This window comes from Pungitius pungitius, chromosome 6 (genome assembly GCF_949316345.1).
Source record: "Pungitius pungitius chromosome 6, fPunPun2.1, whole genome shotgun sequence".
Classification (NCBI taxonomy): Eukaryota; Metazoa; Chordata; class Actinopteri; order Perciformes; family Gasterosteidae; genus Pungitius; species Pungitius pungitius.
Window position 1 is genome coordinate 1,661,271 of NC_084905.1, and position 18,612 is coordinate 1,679,882.

Sequence of the window (18,612 nt, forward strand, 5' to 3'; positions counted from 1 at the left end):
TGGTTGGAATCAGCCAGACCTCCTCTGGAGCAGAGCTGGCTTGCAGAACAATCAATGTTTGTGGAGAGGGTCAGCGCGTCGCTTTAGTTTCTGCTCTGCTACTAGTCATGTTTATGTACCAAAAATGGAGGATCCCCAAAGTCAAGAAGAAAACGTTGGAACATTTGCACGAGATGCAAACAAACGCTTCCAGATGCTTCCTGCAGAAAAAGGGATAGTAATCTCCCCTGTGTATTTTTTCCATTGAACCACAGATGAACCCCAACATGTCTGCTTAGCGTAACTGATCGACCAAAATCGAAAATGCTCACAAATATTGGGGACATATGCAGTGAAGTGTTTCAGTATATTACCGATGCTGACTAGAATTCAATAGCAGTGGAGTTAAATGGGTTAGAAAGAAAAGTAAAAGGTGCATAGTTAATTTTGTATTATCATTTGTGTTGTTGCAACCACAGCCCCCACATCCACGGTTTGTTTTTCACCCTCTAGATTCCTCTCTGCTGGTTAGTGCACCAAACAACCCCCAAGTTGTTGTTTTTTCTGCACCATGTGCCATGGCTGTAGTTAGCTCACTCTGGACCAGGATGAAAGGATTTCTGGGATTTTGTCTGAATTGTCGTATTTGCTAGTATGAGCATCCGAAAGCAGCCTGTGTGTGTGTGGGTGTGAATGTGCGTTTTTTTCTTCATGGCATGTGTGCGGCTGGTTGGCGTGCACACTCTACGCGGGGACTCAATGGTCATTGCAGGTGCAACTGTTTGACGCGCCCTCCCACTGCTTTGGATGCCTGCCCACTACCGACTGAGGGAGTGAGGTTTGTGTGTGTGTGTGTGTGTGTGTCTGGTGCACGTGAACACGGGAGCTGTCTGCCCCCTAGTGGTTTCAACGCTCTCCACTCATCTCAGGCTGGACTTGATGTGCTCACAAGTCTGTCATTGGCTCCACGCCTCATTTTGTCACCCCGTCGTTGTGGACGTAACTGTGGCAACCGCGCTTCCAAATGAGGCGGAAGCCCCACACCTGTAATTAGCGTCAGAGAGAGAGACTGCAATGACGGAGACCACCTCTGTGACCAGCTTCAATCAGCTGGAAACAGCCGCACTCCACAGTCTACGCAAATCTCGCAAAAGCTGAAAGGATCATTCCCCCACCCCCGCTCCCATTTTGGACACTTTTTAAAGATGGCACTTTGTGAATGTTAAATGAGTCTTCGTTGCTGAGGGAGAGGACTGTGCATCTGTGCCAGCCGTATCTTTTGGCTGAGGAATGAGCCGGAGGAGGGTGGGGGGGGGGGGGAAATGTCTCCATTCCTTTTATTCAGAGGCGGTTTAAGTGTGGCAATTAAGATGTGTGGACTCTTTTATTAGCCTGATTTCTTTTCATGTTACCCTGCTCATTCATCTTTGGATGAGCGTATTCGGACAGGTGTTAGTTAGCGTATTCACTGGCAAGTGGCCAATCAGGATAGAAGAATTTGCTCTATTAAAAAAAACACCCATAGACATGTTTGCTGTTGATCTGCGGCGAAGGTTCATTAAAGACAGACAAAGGAGGGCTGCAGATCATAATCACTTCATGCTCAATGGGCTATTTTGCACTAACATGAGCCTGGATTTTGCTTCAGTGGCGGCATACAATGTGAGGGGGTGTACCGATTTTCTGTCTCATCTCTTCTGTAGCACCTCACTGGATTTCTGTTTTTTATTTCATTTCAAGTTACATCTTGCTGTGAACACCTATTGTTCATGGGCTGTGCTACAGTTTAATGGAAATCTCTGTATTTTTACACGGTGGTGCTCCGCGGCGATACGTACCATTAAACACACAAACATGTTTGGGTGCATATGGTTTACGTTGTAAAACGTGGACAGCATCATGTATCGATGTTACTTACATTTTGAAACTGGGAGCCAAAATGAACTGGATATTAGAGGAAAATTAATTAGGCCAATATTTGAGAGTTAAAAGATAATGTCAGTTATCGTATGCCATTATGTACTCCTATATGAAATACCTTTCTTATGTATAATACATCACCATATATATATATATATAATTTCAGTTTTCAGCCAGTGTGATCGCATTCATCAAGCTTGAATCCCAGATAAACCCAGTGCTATTTTTCACACAAAAGAAAATGAAACCATTAAAATGAGGCTGGTTAGCACAGCGATGTGCAGCAGAAGAAAGTAACGCTTACGATGAAAAGGGATTCCAGCAAAAAGTGTATGTTCTTGGTACTCAAGGGACACAGCCTGGGTGACTCTGTCTCTCATAATATATTTGAATCTAGTTTGGAGCAGCGTGTTCATTTCCATTTTCTTATTCTGTGCTGGAGGAGATGAGGTGTGTGTGCATTACACTCAAAAAGATCCCAAAAGAAACATCTTCCTTTTGGATATCTCTCCTCGTTAATGTCCTCCCCGCTAGTGTCATGTATGTGACCCTTCTATGTCCCTATGTGGTCCACTAATGGAGAGAAGGAACAAGGTTGGAGGGTGTAAAACTGTTGATACGCATTCTATAATTGAAAATTGAATCTAAAAGTAAGTAATGTAATCTTAAAAGCAAGGTACGTGTCATCGCCATGATGGTAGAGTATCGACAACGTGGGAAAAGGGGCAGAGGAGGGAAGGGAGCAAAGCACAAAGCTGAGGGGGGGAGAGGAAGAAACAAACGGCACAGGAGAGGGGAGGAGAGGAGAGGAGTGGAGAGGAGAGAGAGAGGGGGGGGGGGGAGGAGAAGGCACTCTGATGGAATTAAAGTGGCTTGGTAGAGAGGTTGCACCTTGCCACCATCCCCAAGCCTCCAAATATGGAAGGTTTATGAGTTTATGAATAGAGGAGAGGAGCACTACTAGAGGGGCAATGTCACTGGGGGACATGCAGAGATCAGGTTATTTATGTGCAACATGAGTGCATCTAGTCCACTGCCCCAAAATGTAGGGTCATGCTTCCTCTCTCTCTCTAAGGAGGATTCCTGATGACTGAAGATAAAAGAAGCTCATTTTGAAACGTTTTATCTATTCATTTTTGCTAGACATTTTAAATGTTTACACATAGCTAATACAGTATGTACAACCAACATCTATTTAGTATTTTAGTTGTTTCAACCATTTCCATTCCCCACATTGTACATAAGTCTTATGCAACTGACACTTTTCACAAACCGTCCTCCTGCCACGTGAAAAAACAATATATAACTGTAGCGACCTGTCTTCAAATAAACAGTCGCTGAGAGGCTAAGTGATGGGTGTAGCGGATTGTGACGCGCTGTACCAAAGAAAAATTCCGCTCCGATCCAATGATGCGTTTTGACAGGTTTATTGAAGTATTAGTCCAACATATGCATAACGTGCTCAACGTAAAAGAAAAATCACAACTGTAGCAGCGTAGCAAACAGCGGCGCAGCAGCAGCAAGCAACAATGTCAATAGCGTTCAACAAGCGTTAGCGATAGCGATAGCGATAGCGATAGCGATAGCGATAGCGATAGCGGTCAACAAAAATACGGCGTCCCCGTCACTCACCCTCTCTTTCCTCCCTCGCTACTTCCGTCTGTGCCTGCTATTATAATCAGTCCAAAAGTTACCGCCCCCAATTACGGTCATATGCAATTAACAAACCCAACAAATATAACGACCCAAGTGTCCCAAATATACACCATTAAACTCATATCCACTATCATTTTATATTAGACAGAACATATATAATAATCACCTTCGTGGCTCCTACACACCAGCCCCTAATTATTAAACTACTATTTAATAATTACACACAATAGGAGTCATGAAATAATTAAAATAAACAGAATACATAGCTCCATTACATTCTTCTTCTTTTTCTTCTTCCGGTCTTCCTTATTTTGTGAGAGGTCAGTCATTAGGGCCAGAGGTTGCCAGCACATAGCCCTGTGATCTGTGTTCACCACAGTCACTATTAGTCAAACGTCAAAGTAAAGTCATAGGTCTATTCAGAAGTCTAGGCCTTGTCATCTGCCTCACCTCGAGGATCGGCCTCCTGCAGCAGGCATACCTTGGTTATAGGCCGGATCAGGCTGCTACTCTTAGTCTTGACACGCACCTGACGCACAAAGCCCCTTCGGTCCGGAAAGGTTTGTAGGACTCGTCCTACAACCCAGGAGTTACGAGGTACTGCACTGTCCACTACAAGCACCAGATCCCCAGGAACAAGGTTTCGCTTCGCTCCTGACCATCTCTGCCGCTCCTGCAACTGAGGTAAGTACTCCTTAACCCATCTCTTCCAGAACAAGTCTGACATGTACTGGACCTGCTTCCACCTCCTGCGTGCATACATGTCTGCTTCCTGGAAGATTCCTGGTGGCAAAGATGGTAATGCCTTCAAAAGCAGCAGGTGATTAGGTGTCAACGCTTCCAGGTCATGAGGATCCATGGAAGCTTTCGTTATCGGTCGACCATTGATAATAGCTTCCGCCTCACAGAGAACTGTGTGAAGTCCTTCTTCATCCAAATTTTGCACATTCAAGGTGGAGTTGAGGACTTTACGCACTGAGCGAATCAACCTCTTGAATATTTCCATATCCCTCTCTGATGAGCGTCGTTGCTGTTCTTCATCCAATCCTGAGTTTGCAAGAACCACATTCAACTGTTTCCTCTTCTGACAGAAAGATAAGAGCAAAGTTTTGAATCTCAAGATCCAGGCTACAGACTTTCTCAGACGGATCCATGAGCTGGAGTGGTGGATCATGCAAGACACTGCATCATAGTCAAAACCAATCCTGATCTTCCTTTTCGTAGGATGGTAAACCCTGTGATGCGGGATGTACCAAACCCTTCCATTACGTTCCAAATCCTCTTCAAGCACGCTTTCTGCATAACCTTTGACGAGCAGATCTTCCATGCGGGTTTTATAGTCCGCATGAAATGAGGAATCCTTCTGAAGCCTCTTCTTCAGATATAAGGCACGCTGTTCAATGATCGTTCTATTCTTTGGCATACCAACGTCCTTATTCCTCAATGGCAGGTTGATCTGATAATGGCCCTTGACCGGTTTTGCTGAACTTGTAATAAGCTCCATGAACTTTTGTTCCTCTCTCGACATGGCAGGCTGTTCCTCCACGCTGCACTCAGGGAAGTCTGTCTTAAACTGCTGCTGTTCATCTAAAGTCACAACTGACACTCTGTTCACGGTAAACTCTGGCTGCTCACTGCCACAGTCTTCATCCAGAGGCCCATTCACTGTCCAGCCCAGCATTGTCCTGATTGCATAGGGTCCATCTCCTACACTGCCAATCACTTCCAAGGGTTCCAAGGCTTTGGAGACATTTGTCCCAATCAACAGCTCAATTCCAGCATTAATTTCAGGCAAGTGAACAGGTTTCAAATAAGACCATTTCTGGATGTCACTTTGTTTTGGTATGTTTCTTTTGTGAACAGGCAGGTGTGTTTGAGTGTAAGCCTTGGGCAGCTCACAGAAATGCTCCCCAGACAAGCCGGCAACTTCAAGTCCTGGCACAATGTAACTGCTCACCACTTTCTCTTGGCCCATCGTCCGTAGGAGAATACGGACCCTCTTTCCTGGAACATTAAGTTTTTCCCTTAGTGCTTCTGTGCAGAACACGGCCGTACTTCCTGGGTCCAAGAAAGCATAGGTGGTGACAATCGTATTGCCCTTCTTGGACTTAACTTGCACTGGAACTATTGGAAGTTTGCAATCGTGATCACCAGCCCCTGTAAGCCCACTTGACATCAGGGCGCTGTCGACGGACACCTCTGCTTTTCTCTCAGCTTCGTCCGGATCCTTGTCTTTTTGTGGAATGTGAAGAACAGTTGGGTGTTTAAGACCACATCTTCCACAGGAAATCCGCTTTCTGCAAACTCTGCTCATGTGTCCAACGCACAAACAGCCAAAACAGACACCCTTCTCTCTTAAGAAGCCTATCTTCTCTTTGTGTGCCTTCTTCCCCAACTGCGGACACAAATCCAAAGCATGTCCTTTTCCACAGCAGATGCATGTGCTCCTCGCAAACTCCACACACTCCTTTCGGCTAGTTTCTGGCTGAGTCTTGGCTATCACAGGAGCTACAGTGGTGGCAAAGCTGGTTCCCTTTATTCCAGAACGAGTTTGTGAATTTAGCTTGTTCACTCCTCTATTAGTTGTCAGTGATGGAGCGTCCTGTATGCTTCCAAACACTGGGTCAGTTAGAATCCGCACTTGTTTCTCTATGAAAATGGTGAGGTCAATGAATGTGGCTCTCTGGCTGCGTCTATCCTGTAGTTCACAGGCTGTAGAACGCCATTTGTCTCGAAATTTGTAAGGCAACTTTTTTATGATGGTTAGCATGTTAGCAGGTATGTCCAGTTCATGCATATATTGCACCTCTTCCATAACGTTACAGCAACCTCTGAGAAAAAGGCTATAATCGCAAAGAGCCTTTGCATCTTCATTCTTGATTGGCGGCCATGAAAGAGCCTTTTCCATGTATGCGTATGAAATTCTCTGCTCATTTCCAAACTGCTTCTTTAACAATGCTTTTGCTTTAGCATATCCTCTCTCCAGCTCCATATGCTGGCAACTCCTGATCAGTTCTCTAGGGTGACCCCTTGTGTGCTGTTCCAAGAAATACAGTCTGTCACTGTGATTTGTAGTGTTCCTCTCAACACCGTTCTCGAAAGCCTTCACAAATGCATGATATTTTAATGGATCACCATCAAAGATTGGTATCTCCCTCTTAGGCATAGATGAAAGGCACTGCTGTTGCACCAACAGTGATGTTATTTCATTTTGTTTCCTCATAATGTCCAACATATTGTTTTGATCTTCATTTGGACCAGTGTTTAAAGCATTTCCATCTTGCATCCCTTCTAGAGTACTGTGATTCACTGCATGTAGATTGGGTCCATGTGAATTAATTACCTGAGATGGATTTCTCTCATTAGGTCTTGTTCTTGCATCCAGGTAAGCATAGTTGATTTCATCTGACCTTTGTGGTACAAATGGCGTTGCTTTAGCATTGAGGATCAGTTTTTGTTCTCTTACCAGATAGGAGTTCATTCCATCAGAGCGCTTCGATATTGAGGTTCTCTCACTCAAGATGCTCCCAGACTTTAGCACATCCAGTCTTGCCATGTTTGCTGCAATTTCTTCATCCAACTTAAGTTGTTCCTTCCTTTTACGTAGCCGCTCCTCCTCCTCTTCCAATTCATGTTTATTTTTTAATAATCTTTGTCTTGTCCTTAAAGCTGCCAAATCAGCCTCTGTTTTGAGACGTGCAGAAGAAATCCTGGAATCAACAGACTCTCTTCCTGTGGCAGAACTTTGTGATTTGGACACTCTGCTTCCCACATTTGACACACTGTCATTTGGTTTTACATAATCTTGCAGCTCGTCTGCATCAACAATCAAGGCAGCCAGTTGCTGAGTTTCATCAGGTTTTGGAGGCAACTCCTGTTCCTTCATTTCACCATAATCAGTTTGCTCATGTAACTCAAGCAATTCATCTGGCTCAATCAACCATTGGTTAACACGTTTTTGAAATGTGTTGTTATAGGTCACGATGTCCGAAAACCATTCACTTTGGATCTTCTGTTGCTCTTCAGGGAGTAAAGGAATCAGCAGGTCATGTGACTTGGTGGCCTTTCCACACTGATCAATTACACTCTCCAACAGAGATTGTACTTGTGAAACATTTTCCTTATTTTTCAGGAATGTTTTAATTTGTTGTATGAACCCTTTAATTTTATCCACACTCTTTCTCCTTTCATTTTGAAGCGTTTCGATTTTGTTTGCCAAAGCCTTTGCTGTGGGCTTAGATTGCCTTTTCTCCTTCTCCATTTCAGAACTAGAACCAACCTTTTGACTCATTTTATTTTTCAGTTACTTCTCAATAAATGTGCATCCACTTCAACATTCAAACATGTACAAACACGTCATGTACAATAGCAGAGCAACAGCAATCTCAAAGAGCCAAAGCGGGGTTTCAGTGTAGCATTGAGGTCGGCTACAGTGCATCCAAACACTTCCACAGATCCGGAAACGTCACGCACATTAGCATAGCAGCGGCAATTTCCAAAGAGATGAAGCGGAGATTCATCATCTGACAGTATGGAGATATACAGCACCGAATCCGCACAATCAATGCCAGCAATCGGTACGACCAACTCAAACGGTGTTCAATCCAATAACGTCCCCAATAGACGAACAACAGCATATGCGCCGCATACCTTCCAATATATACAGCTTAACGCACATGAACACACATGAGTGCTTCCTCCGGATTGAAAGTTAGTGCCGTCCTTTATCTCCGATGGTCCTTTCAACGTCCGCAATTGCTTCCTAATGCCGTGTAGTTTTTGTTGACAAAATGTAGCGACCTGTCTTCAAATAAACAGTCGCTGAGAGGCTAAGTGATGGGTGTAGCGGATTGTGACGCGCTGTACCAAAGAAAAATTCCGCTCCGATCCAATGATGCGTTTTGACAGGTTTATTGAAGTATTAGTCCAACATATGCATAACGTGCTCAACGTAAAAGAAAAATCACAACTGTAGCAGCGTAGCAAACAGCGGCGCAGCAGCAGCAAGCAACAATGTCAATAGCGTTCAACAAGCGTTAGCGATAGCGATAGCGATAGCGATAGCGATAGCGATAGCGGTCAACAAAAATACGGCGTCCCCGTCACTCACCCTCTCTTTCCTCCCTCGCTACTTCCGTCTGTGCCTGCTATTATAATCAGTCCAAAAGTTACCGCCCCCAATTACGGTCATATGCAATTAACAAACCCAACAAATATAACGACCCAAGTGTCCCAAATATACACCATTAAACTCATATCCACTATCATTTTATATTAGACAGAACATATATAATAATCACCTTCGTGGCTCCTACAATAACTGATCATATATATATATATATAACTACCTATTTTAAGATACATGCACGGTACAGTCTATGCACATTTTCATGTTTGAGAGAGTAACTGACTAATCTAAAACTTGGAAATAATTATTACAACAAGATAGACACTATGATCCATGTGATCAAAGAAATTAAAACCGGGAAAAACAAAACATTAAACTAGGGCCGGGACTTTAGCGCGTTACTACATTTTTAACGCATTTTTACACTTATTTTTTGCACCGCGGAACGTTTCTCACTGGATGAGTTTTGGAGGACCGATTATACTGGAGCACCAACTAGCGTCCATGACTTCAGACAACAACAAACCACAGTGAACATGAACGAAGAAGCTGACGAGACCGTGTCGGGTGGCCCCGTGAATGGGAAATGTTATTATAATAAACACACGGACGGAAGCGTCGATAAGAGCGTGGTTGTGTGCAAGCTGTGCACCAAGGAATTCACATCGAGCCTCAAGTATCACCTCAACGCAAAACAATTAGCAGCTAGCGTGGACGTACAAGGACCCACACCCAACCCACACTGCACCAGATGACTGGTTTAAGGACCAGGGTAACTAAGTCCACGTCTGAACAAATAACCAATGTTCTGAATGTACTTGAAAGTATTGGTCTACTTAAAAAAACCTAGTTTACAGAAGGTCTACTTACCTATTGGCTACCTGAATTTCTGAAAGTACTATATTTCTAAATATGCTATTTCTACACTTGTCTGCTGGAACTGGTTGAACAGAAATAAAAATCCATGTGAAAAAAATTACTTCTCACTGTTCTCAGGTCAAATATTTATGCAATTAAAATTAATTTTGATTAATTAATTACAAAGCCTCTAATTAGATTCATATTTTTAATCGAGTCCCGGCCCTAATAATTTATATATTATATTATATATATATATTGACCTTACATATATTTTTTTATAATAATTTTTTACCTATTATTTAAAAAAAATATTTTCTGTGACATTTTTGACCCTACATATTTTTGACTTTTTTCACAATATTTTTTTTCCCATGACATGACTGGAATGATCTTAGATGGAGCAACCTACACGTCCCTGTCCCTGCCCCAAATTTCTGTACTTTAAACCTTATCAAAGGACATGGTGGCTCTTCCTAAATCCTTTTTTAGTTTTGGGTAACTGACATTTATAAAAAATCATAATGGGATATTGCCCCAGAGACGGATTGGTGCATCTTGGAGGATCAACCATGCTATTCCTGCATTGTAACAGAGAATTGGAGGGTGGATGCACTAAAAAGGGTAAACAAATCTACACCCTGTGCCAGACTGTCAGTTTAAGGTTGTCCACAGGATGCCCTGAAGTAGACAAACATGTGATTGTCTTGAAAAATGCCCTCAGAGGCTGTAATAAGTTTCATGTCAGTGTGACCACTGAATGAGACACATCTGCTCATCTTTACTGACTCATCCGGCCTTCTCTCTCGTCAAAAAGGTGGAACCCTATAGGCTATGTAGCATGGCTAAAAAGTGCTAAAAGCAATTAACATCAAATTTAGTCAATTCATCATCATTCAAAAGATTCTTCATCATTCTTGACAATGCCATCATAACTCTCAAATGAACGCGCCTTGTGTTTCTGCATAACCCCTAGGGTTCACTTCTCTGAAACAACCAGTGGGGACAATGCCCCCACTACTACCTCCGCGGTAGTCGCTCAAGACTTGGCGGGTGGGATTTGAACCCACTGGCGGTGCGCACAGAGGCTTTTGGCACCCTGCACTCACCCCTACACTACCAGTCCTGGTCACATTTTGGCAACTTTGATTCTCCTATTTAACCTTGAGCATGTGAGCTAAACCTCAAAACTCTTTTTAAATGCTATTTCCACATCTGGGCTTGAACCCACAACCTTCAAGTGCAGTGCAGGGGCTTATGTCAGCATCTCTTCCCCTGTGCTACTTCACCACACACTAACCAACCCTTTGTTTTGTTGTATTTAACCTTGAGATTGCTACTCAAACCTGAAGTAAAGCCAAAGGATCAAAGCCAAGACTGGGCTTGAACACACAACCTTCAAATGCAGTGCAGGCTTGTGGCGGCAGCTCTTCCCCTGTGCTAATTCACCACACACTAAGCAACCCTTTGTTTGTTGTATTTAACCTTGAGATTGCTACTCAAACCTGAAGTAAAGCCAAAGGCTCAAACCCAAGACTGGGCTTGAACCCACAAGGTAAGGACAGTAGCTCCTCTGCTCTTGTGCTGCACTACCTCACCATGCACAAATTCAATTTTTGTTTCTCGTATTTAACCTTGAGACTGCTACTCAAACCTCAAAACTCTTTCAAAGCAGAAGTGATGTCTGCATTAAGGGGGATGAACCCACAACCTCACACCGCAGGTTGGAGCCTGCAGCCCTTCCCATGTGCTATTCTAGCACATGCCTCATTGTGTCCGTTTTTCATATTAGACCTTGGGATTGTTTACTAAACCTCAAAACTTTTTCAATGTTTACAATTTGAAGCCCTGACTGCAACCAAACCCTCCTTCTGTGAGAGCAGGTTTGAACTGAGGATCCTCCACACTTCAGCCTTCCTGCTATCTCCCTGCACTGTTCCACCACACACCTGTTGATGCTTTTGAATCCAACCTCAATTCTCATAGATTCTCAGGCTGGAATCCACAACCGTTCCATACTGTTATAATAGAATCGCAGGTCAAGTAAAGTCATATAATGGCATTTCTAATAAAGCCCTAGTTGATTTCACTACTTTTATGCTGTGATCCTTATTTCACTTTTTTCGACATGTGTGCTGATGCCCGCGTGTGAATTGAGAGGATCCATACCGACTCCCCTATGGAGCTAAACCAGTCTGAGGGTCCTCCTCAGCTGAGTGGAGAATAAATCCCGGAAGTAATAAACACGTTTGACACACGGCACCTTGAGGAGAGAGAATCAAATCCCAAATGTGGATCAGGAAGGTCAGCTTTGATTCCACTAGAGACACCAGAACTCACGATGATTCACAGTGTCACTGTTTGTTTAATTTTATATATATATATATAAATGAATATAAATAAGCTGTATTGTTGTTTATTTTGAAAATAATAAACAACAATACAGCTTATAAATAAATAAGCTTATAAATAAATTATTTTGCAGTTGCCCATCTACCGGGATGCTTCATTTAGAGATGTTTCCACTGTTCCAATTTTTTTTAAGTCAACTCTTTTAGCATGATTTGGGTATAATTTATTATGGTTAAATACGGCAATCACTGTCTTCATGGCTATTGTTTGACGGCACGAATGTAGCCTCCCTCGGCCTTTTACGTCAGATTGGACGAGACGAGGCAGGAAAGCCTCCGGTGACCTTGGATGTTTCACTTTGATCATGACTCCTGCATCCAATGAGTGAGGTACAAAATAACTCTGTCAGAGGCGATGCTGTGAGCACACGTTGTGTTACCACAGTGCAGCTTAAACCCAGAGTTTGTTCGCTCGAAAGTAGATCCACAGAATGTGCATTGAAAATATTTAATCATAGGTGAGAGTATGTGGCTTTTCCATTTTTAAACACAACAGCTCACCTACCCAGGACTTTGATGTGGGAATCCTTACTTCAGAGAAATGACGTTTTTTGCCATCAAAGGACATGAGGTGTGCATGTGTCCACGTGTGTAATCCTGACCCGTGGCTTTTGAACCAGAACTAGCATCGTTATTGTGAGATCACGCTCACTTGTCTTTGTATGCGAGGATCACACCTTCCTTTGTGCCGTAACTGCAACTAACTGCTCAAAATGAAACAAAGAACATGGAGCTCAATCACATTCTCAGCAGGGGTGGGATGGGGGGGGCGGGGGGGGGGGGGCAACACACACACACACACACTCTTGTCCTCTAACGGAAAAGAAGCCTGCTTCAGTCTGTATCTCCGTCTCTTTTCATCTCCTGTGTGATGTGAAACACCCTTTCACGCCTCCGTCACTAATGCTCTGAATGGGATCCCATTGTTAATGTTCCAGCATTACGAGTTTCCTTTGTGTGTGTGTCCCTCTCTGCTCCCGGAGGACTGCATTGAGACCTGAAAGGCAGGACAGGGTGGCAGAGGTGTGATCTCTTTTTATTTGGGCTTTTTTTTAATTAAGTAATTACGCAAATAATGTTTCTTTGTTTTGGCCTTTCTTTGCTGAGAGTCCGGTTCATAATTAATTGGTGGCATGAACAACTAGGCAATTTTGTAAATCCTAAAGGGGGGAGTCGAGGGGGGGCTTGTTTTATTGGCTGAGGCCTAGTTGAGGCAGCGGCCGGGGGTACAGCATCTGAATCACATTTCATTTAATTAAGGCATGGGGCCTCTGACCAGTGACCAATGGTACATGAATGGGGCCCTATGCCAGGCTGCTTGTTGTCGGGAATTCAACAGCGTGTGTGCACACAAACCCAAACGCACACTGACCCCCAGAGGGCCTCGGAGGTCAGGAGGCGGCCAGCGTGCCGTTTGGGAGAACACAAAAAACAAGTTTGAGAAAAATGCCTCCTCTGTACAGAAAAGGCTCAGTCAAATATGGAGCTTTGATGTTTTCTCCAACCCTGTGGGGTTCTTAAAAGAAGTTCAACATGTTAGCAATTATTGTAGATGAAATAGATGAACTTGGCATGAAGATTGGAACCCGGGGGGAACCAGCTAGCCTTCATCCGTCAGAAGGTGACTGAACACCAATTTCTACACTACATCTTGAAAAAGGTTATTGAAGCATTATTTACATAGCAGAGAACTGTTTACTGGATGTTTAACATTTGTTTCACTAAATCTGTCTAGTAGTTGACTCATTTCTTAAAAGGGATGACATATATTGGTCCAATATATTAGTCAGTGTCTTTTGGTTGTGCACCCTTCGGTTTGTCTGCTCGAGGCCGTCTATCGAGGTGCATGAGTGTAAAAAAAAAAAGAAAGAAAAAAATGTTGCAACATTATGCGCTTGACCGTTTCCGTGCAGTCACTGCGCCCTGTGAAGAAATAGTGAGGAACGTAACCCGTATGAAGCTGAACGCTCCACCTGTTCTTTTTAAATGGGTGTGAAATTATTCATATAAGTGTAAATTGTGACCTCTATTAAGGCATGATTTGAATTCCAGTTAATATAAAGAGGTATTACGTAATACACTAGGAATCAGTAAGTGGAGTTTGCTTCAGTCGATGTATATTTAGAAATCGGACCTTAAACTCACCATTACGAGGTCACATCAGCTGGAGCTCTGCACGTTTCATTTGATTTGGCTCTGGCTCTACCTTGTGCTGCAACTGCAATATCCCCCAAGCGCCTCTAAGTCCATACAACACTGGAGTACTTCAAAAGAATCCAATTGGACACCTTCTTCTGCGCAGTTCTGAGCCAGGGGTTTTCCAGCCATGGTTTCAACCCGGAGATATCTCACAATAGTCGCTGCATGGTAGGCTCCTCAGAAACGATGGCTAACGAACAGAGAAGTCACTCATCGTGTATATAAGCGTTTATGTGCACATGTCAGTTAGGAAGCAACACATGCAGAGCATGCGAGGTGCTCCAAAGGCTGTTTTGAACTTTTGAAGTGTTCATGTTTACAGACCCCCGAAAGCAACAGTGTCATTTGAACAGGAACTGTAAAACACTTTAATGTTGCTCATTGCTTATTAGCTCCGTAATATAAGGGATTGTTTCCGCTTTCCTTGCTCACAGTGTGCCGGTAGCAGCAGAAAGGCCATTAAAATGAGCGTCACCCAAGTGGCTGATTTAAATTCCCACTCTGTGACATCAGTGAGCGGAAAAAGGTTTAAGCGCTACTAGCGTCGTCCCATCTGTGATAATCACAAGCTGCTGTATCGTAGCACTCCCTCCCCTCGTATCTCGTACCAGGCAGCGAGCTGACTGCTCTGCATCTCTTGCCACTGGCCACAGGGCTCTGGACGTGAGCGTACGGTTTGCTGGATTCTCTGGGCCACAGCGGGACGGTCCCCGGTGCCCTCTCTCGCCTCCAATGCTGTGTTTTATCCCGAATGGCTGTGGGCTATTTTGGCCTTAACACAGAATTATTAAGTCCCTCCTTTTCACTCACTTCCTTCAAGGTAAAAAAGTGACGTCCCCACTTGTGAGGGCGCTCTGTGCCATTTGCTCTCTTAGTCCCCCCCCCCCCCCCCCGCCCCCCACCCCCCTCATGCTTATTATGTAGCACTCTCATCTCCAAGAGAGGCTTCCTCTATTGAATCCCACAGAGCACATTTCAGGATGAACCTGAATGCGCTGCTTTAAATTCATGCCCGTCTTCTCTCTCCTTTCTCCATTCCCCCCCGAAGCTCTTCAACTCCACCACTCACCCTGCTCCACCCTCAGCCTCCGCTCGCCTCAAATTGTTTTTCCTCCCCGTCCCTTATTCCCTCCAGTGGTCTCTCTGTCTCTCCCTCGCCGCCACTCGTCCTCTTGTCTTCTCCCAACCTCAGTCATCATCAATTTGCTCTTCATTCTCCCCCCCTACCCCCCCACACTCCCCCCACCCACACACCTCCACAGAAGCTCCGGGGCAGGACTTTGTGACACTGGACTATCGTATGCGCTACCACCCCAGCATCACCTACGCCGTCATTGGCAGTGCAGTCATCTTTGTCCTGGTGGTGGCCTTGCTGGCCCTGGTGCTCCATCACCAGAGGAAGCGGAGCGTCCTGCTGCCCAGAGGTGTAGGAGGAGGCACGCACCACCACCACCACCACCAGCCCCTGCTGCTCTCCCGTCTGGTCATTCTGGACCGGGGCCACGGCCACACCGGGGGTCCCGGCCTCTCCCCCGGCTCAACTCCTCAGACACTGCAGCTGCTCTCTGGGAGCCTTTATCCCTCTGGGCTCTCCATGGACTCACCTCCGTCATACTCACAAGCTGTTCTGGATGTCAGGTGAGAGAAATGATCTCTCCAACAGCAGAATGGAACCTTATAGCATTTGACTGTATCCAAAAGGCTGGCATTGCAATGTAAGCCACAATTAAAATAGCGTGAAAGCATTAAAGCTGAAGTAGTGGTGTTCAACGTCCTTGGCAGAGTCTTATCTAATCTTGCGTAGGATTTTCATTCAACGTAATAGGCAATTATTCCCTTGAAGTTCATCAACATGGAATAAAGTGAGTTGTAAAGGATGCTATCTGAAAGAGCTGTCACCGTGTTTCTCAGACAATTAACCCCTTTCCTCAGCTGGTTACTCATTTACTGTTATTCTATTTATTTAATTGTATAAAATGAAAGATTAATAGAAGATTGGTGCTATTTAATAATGATTACACATTACTCAAGTTAACCAGAATTGAGTATACATGAATTATGTTTAAATTCAATCAATCCAATGTTCTTCTATTTGCTTCCCAGTAATATTTAAGCACATCCAAAATCTTGGCTTGATGCTGGTTCAAATATTGACATTCATTGTACAGTATTTCGACATCACATTATTATCTGTTTCTTCTGTTCTCTTACCCCTAGTCGGCCTCCCTGGTTTGATCTCCCTCCTCCTCCATACCTCTCAGAGCCTCCGCCAGAGGGCGAGCTCCCTCGATACGAGGACCCACAAGACCCGTCGAGCCACAGCAGAGCAGCACAACCCGCAGCGCCGTCCACTCCCAGAACTGAAGCCTCGGGCCCACAGCTGAGTTTGAGCTGTCTTTGAGAGGAGTCGGACCAGCTGTAGCCTCTCTCTGGGTAGATCTAGTCAGGAAATCCGAGACTGAAGGACCGAAGGACTGAAGGACTGAAGGACCAGGCTACAGAAAAGACCTGCCGAAGCCACCAGGACTAAGACACTGTCTGATCGGGTCCTTCACTTGCTGCACACGCACACACACACACACACACACGTGGGCTCACTGGAGCAGCGCCAGCTGCTGAACTGATCTTTTATGGGGGCTCCCTCTAGTGGAGGCTTGGCTGCACTACATCAACCTTAGTTCGACATTGAGTTGATGCCCATTTCGCATCTGTAGTGTTTTCCATCGTGGGATGTTAGTTGTGTTCGTGATTTCAGTGTTTGAATGATATACTGATGATTTTCAATCATTTAGCATTGACGTGTTGAAGCCTTGTTCTTAAAAAAGTTGATTCCATGCTAAGAGTAAATCTAATTCAATCTAATGCAGTGTTGGGTCATTTTTGGATTTTTGATTTCTCAGCAGTTAGAATCTTTTTCTAGTGTTGATGTGAAGAGCGACCCGATAATATAGCTACAGTGGACTTGTAGTAAACAAATAGCATTTTACAAGTGAGTGGTACCTCAAACTAAACCCATATTATCCAAGAGCTTTTTCAAAGTTATTTTGTAAAATATAAGAAATACTTCTAGATAAGAAGTGGAAGTCTTTTTTTAGAAAACCTACAAATTCAGCAATTCTGTATGGCATTATTGTTGAAATGATGTAGAAATGATGTGTATACGTATGTATAGATATACATGTATATATAGTAAGGTACATCTCATTCCGCTGAGCAGAGAATCCTGTGTATTGTTCAGCACTAACTGTTCCGTTTCAGTTTGAAGACCAATTATGTTTTAATCGAGACACAGCAAGAAATGTAAAAACTATTTGGTTGATGCCTTATTGTGAGCCATTTTCTTTTTGGGCACAGATTTTTTTTAGGCTATTTAAACAATAACGTAGTAATCTCACATGACAACATTCATTTTAAGAATACCGTCCCTTAAATAAGATGTTTTAATTTTGTCCTCCAGGTTTTTTTAACTAATAAATAAGTCATTTTGGTAAATCATCGTCTGTACTATTAGACAATGACCATCAAAGCAAATCGGAACGATCTGTGTTCAAAAATGTTATATCACCTAAAAACCTTTTTTTAACGTTCAACATTCAAATGTTCAACACTGTAAACAGGATTTCGGAGAAGTTTAGAAATCTATTTAAAATACGTCTTTATAGTGAGACACGTGTAATGTACTTTTGCTTTGAATCTTTCTTTTCCTTCGGAGCCAGCAATAAATAATACAGAAAACCAAAGATAATCATCATTATTAACATTTGTCCTCACAAGGAATGATCATGTGTCCCACTTACCGTCTGTATCTTTATTATATTAAAATGTATGTTATCTGATGTAGTACTGGAAGCATTTCTCAGGACGCCATTAATGCCGTTCTGTCTGTTCTGTTGTTTATATCTTTGTTTTGTTTTAAAGGACATTGAAGATCAAATCCCCTTTTTTCTGAATTGAAATCATGGAGTTGGCTTTTTTCACATCTGTTCACCCGTCATGATCTTTACATATAATGTGGTCACAAGTCAACAGTAAGGAACCAGTTCTTTACAATTCGTTTTATTTTATATCCATTATCTAATTTAATAATTCTCAAACAGAAGTAGTACAATCTAGACCAGTTGGGATAAAGTTGTAAAGCATAAGGATAAAAAAATACATAATCGCAGAAGATGGAGAAAGGACTGTTGATGCTGGATTACAAAGCTTCAGACGTGAGCCCTCGTTGGAAAGCAGGGTGGAAACAGGACGGTCTAAAAATAGTAATCAGAGTACTCTAATGACATGTAACATTGCCTTGTACATGTGATGTGTTATGCGGTTCCATCGGGCGATGTCCGGCAAATCGGATCGGCTCTTCAGCGGCTTTTATCTGGAACAAAGAGTCTGGATCAGGTGTTGATGCGTTCTATTGGATCTCTGCGCTCAGGAAAAATGCAGAAGGAGCAGCTGAAGAACCGCAGG

At 43.5% G+C, this 18,612-nt stretch overlaps 1 protein-coding gene across 3 annotated transcripts in view; it reads left to right on the forward strand.

Moving 5' to 3' along the window:
• The window catches only part of ldlrad3 (low density lipoprotein receptor class A domain containing 3), a 63,067-nt gene extending 45,027 nt beyond the window's left edge, over positions 1-18,040 (forward strand). For 2 of the 3 annotated variants that reach the window (XM_037451416.2, XM_037451418.2), the window contains 2 exons: positions 15,414-15,789; positions 16,369-18,037. In XM_037451416.2, the coding sequence (XP_037307313.2) occupies positions 15,414-15,789; positions 16,369-16,552 (560 nt within the window). In that variant the 3' untranslated portion in view covers positions 16,553-18,037. Of the gene's footprint in view, positions 1-15,413; positions 15,790-16,368 lie in introns of all 3 variants that reach the window. The other variant, XM_037451417.2, reaches the window with a different exon arrangement.
• The last annotated feature ends 572 nt before the right edge of the window (positions 18,041-18,612 follow it).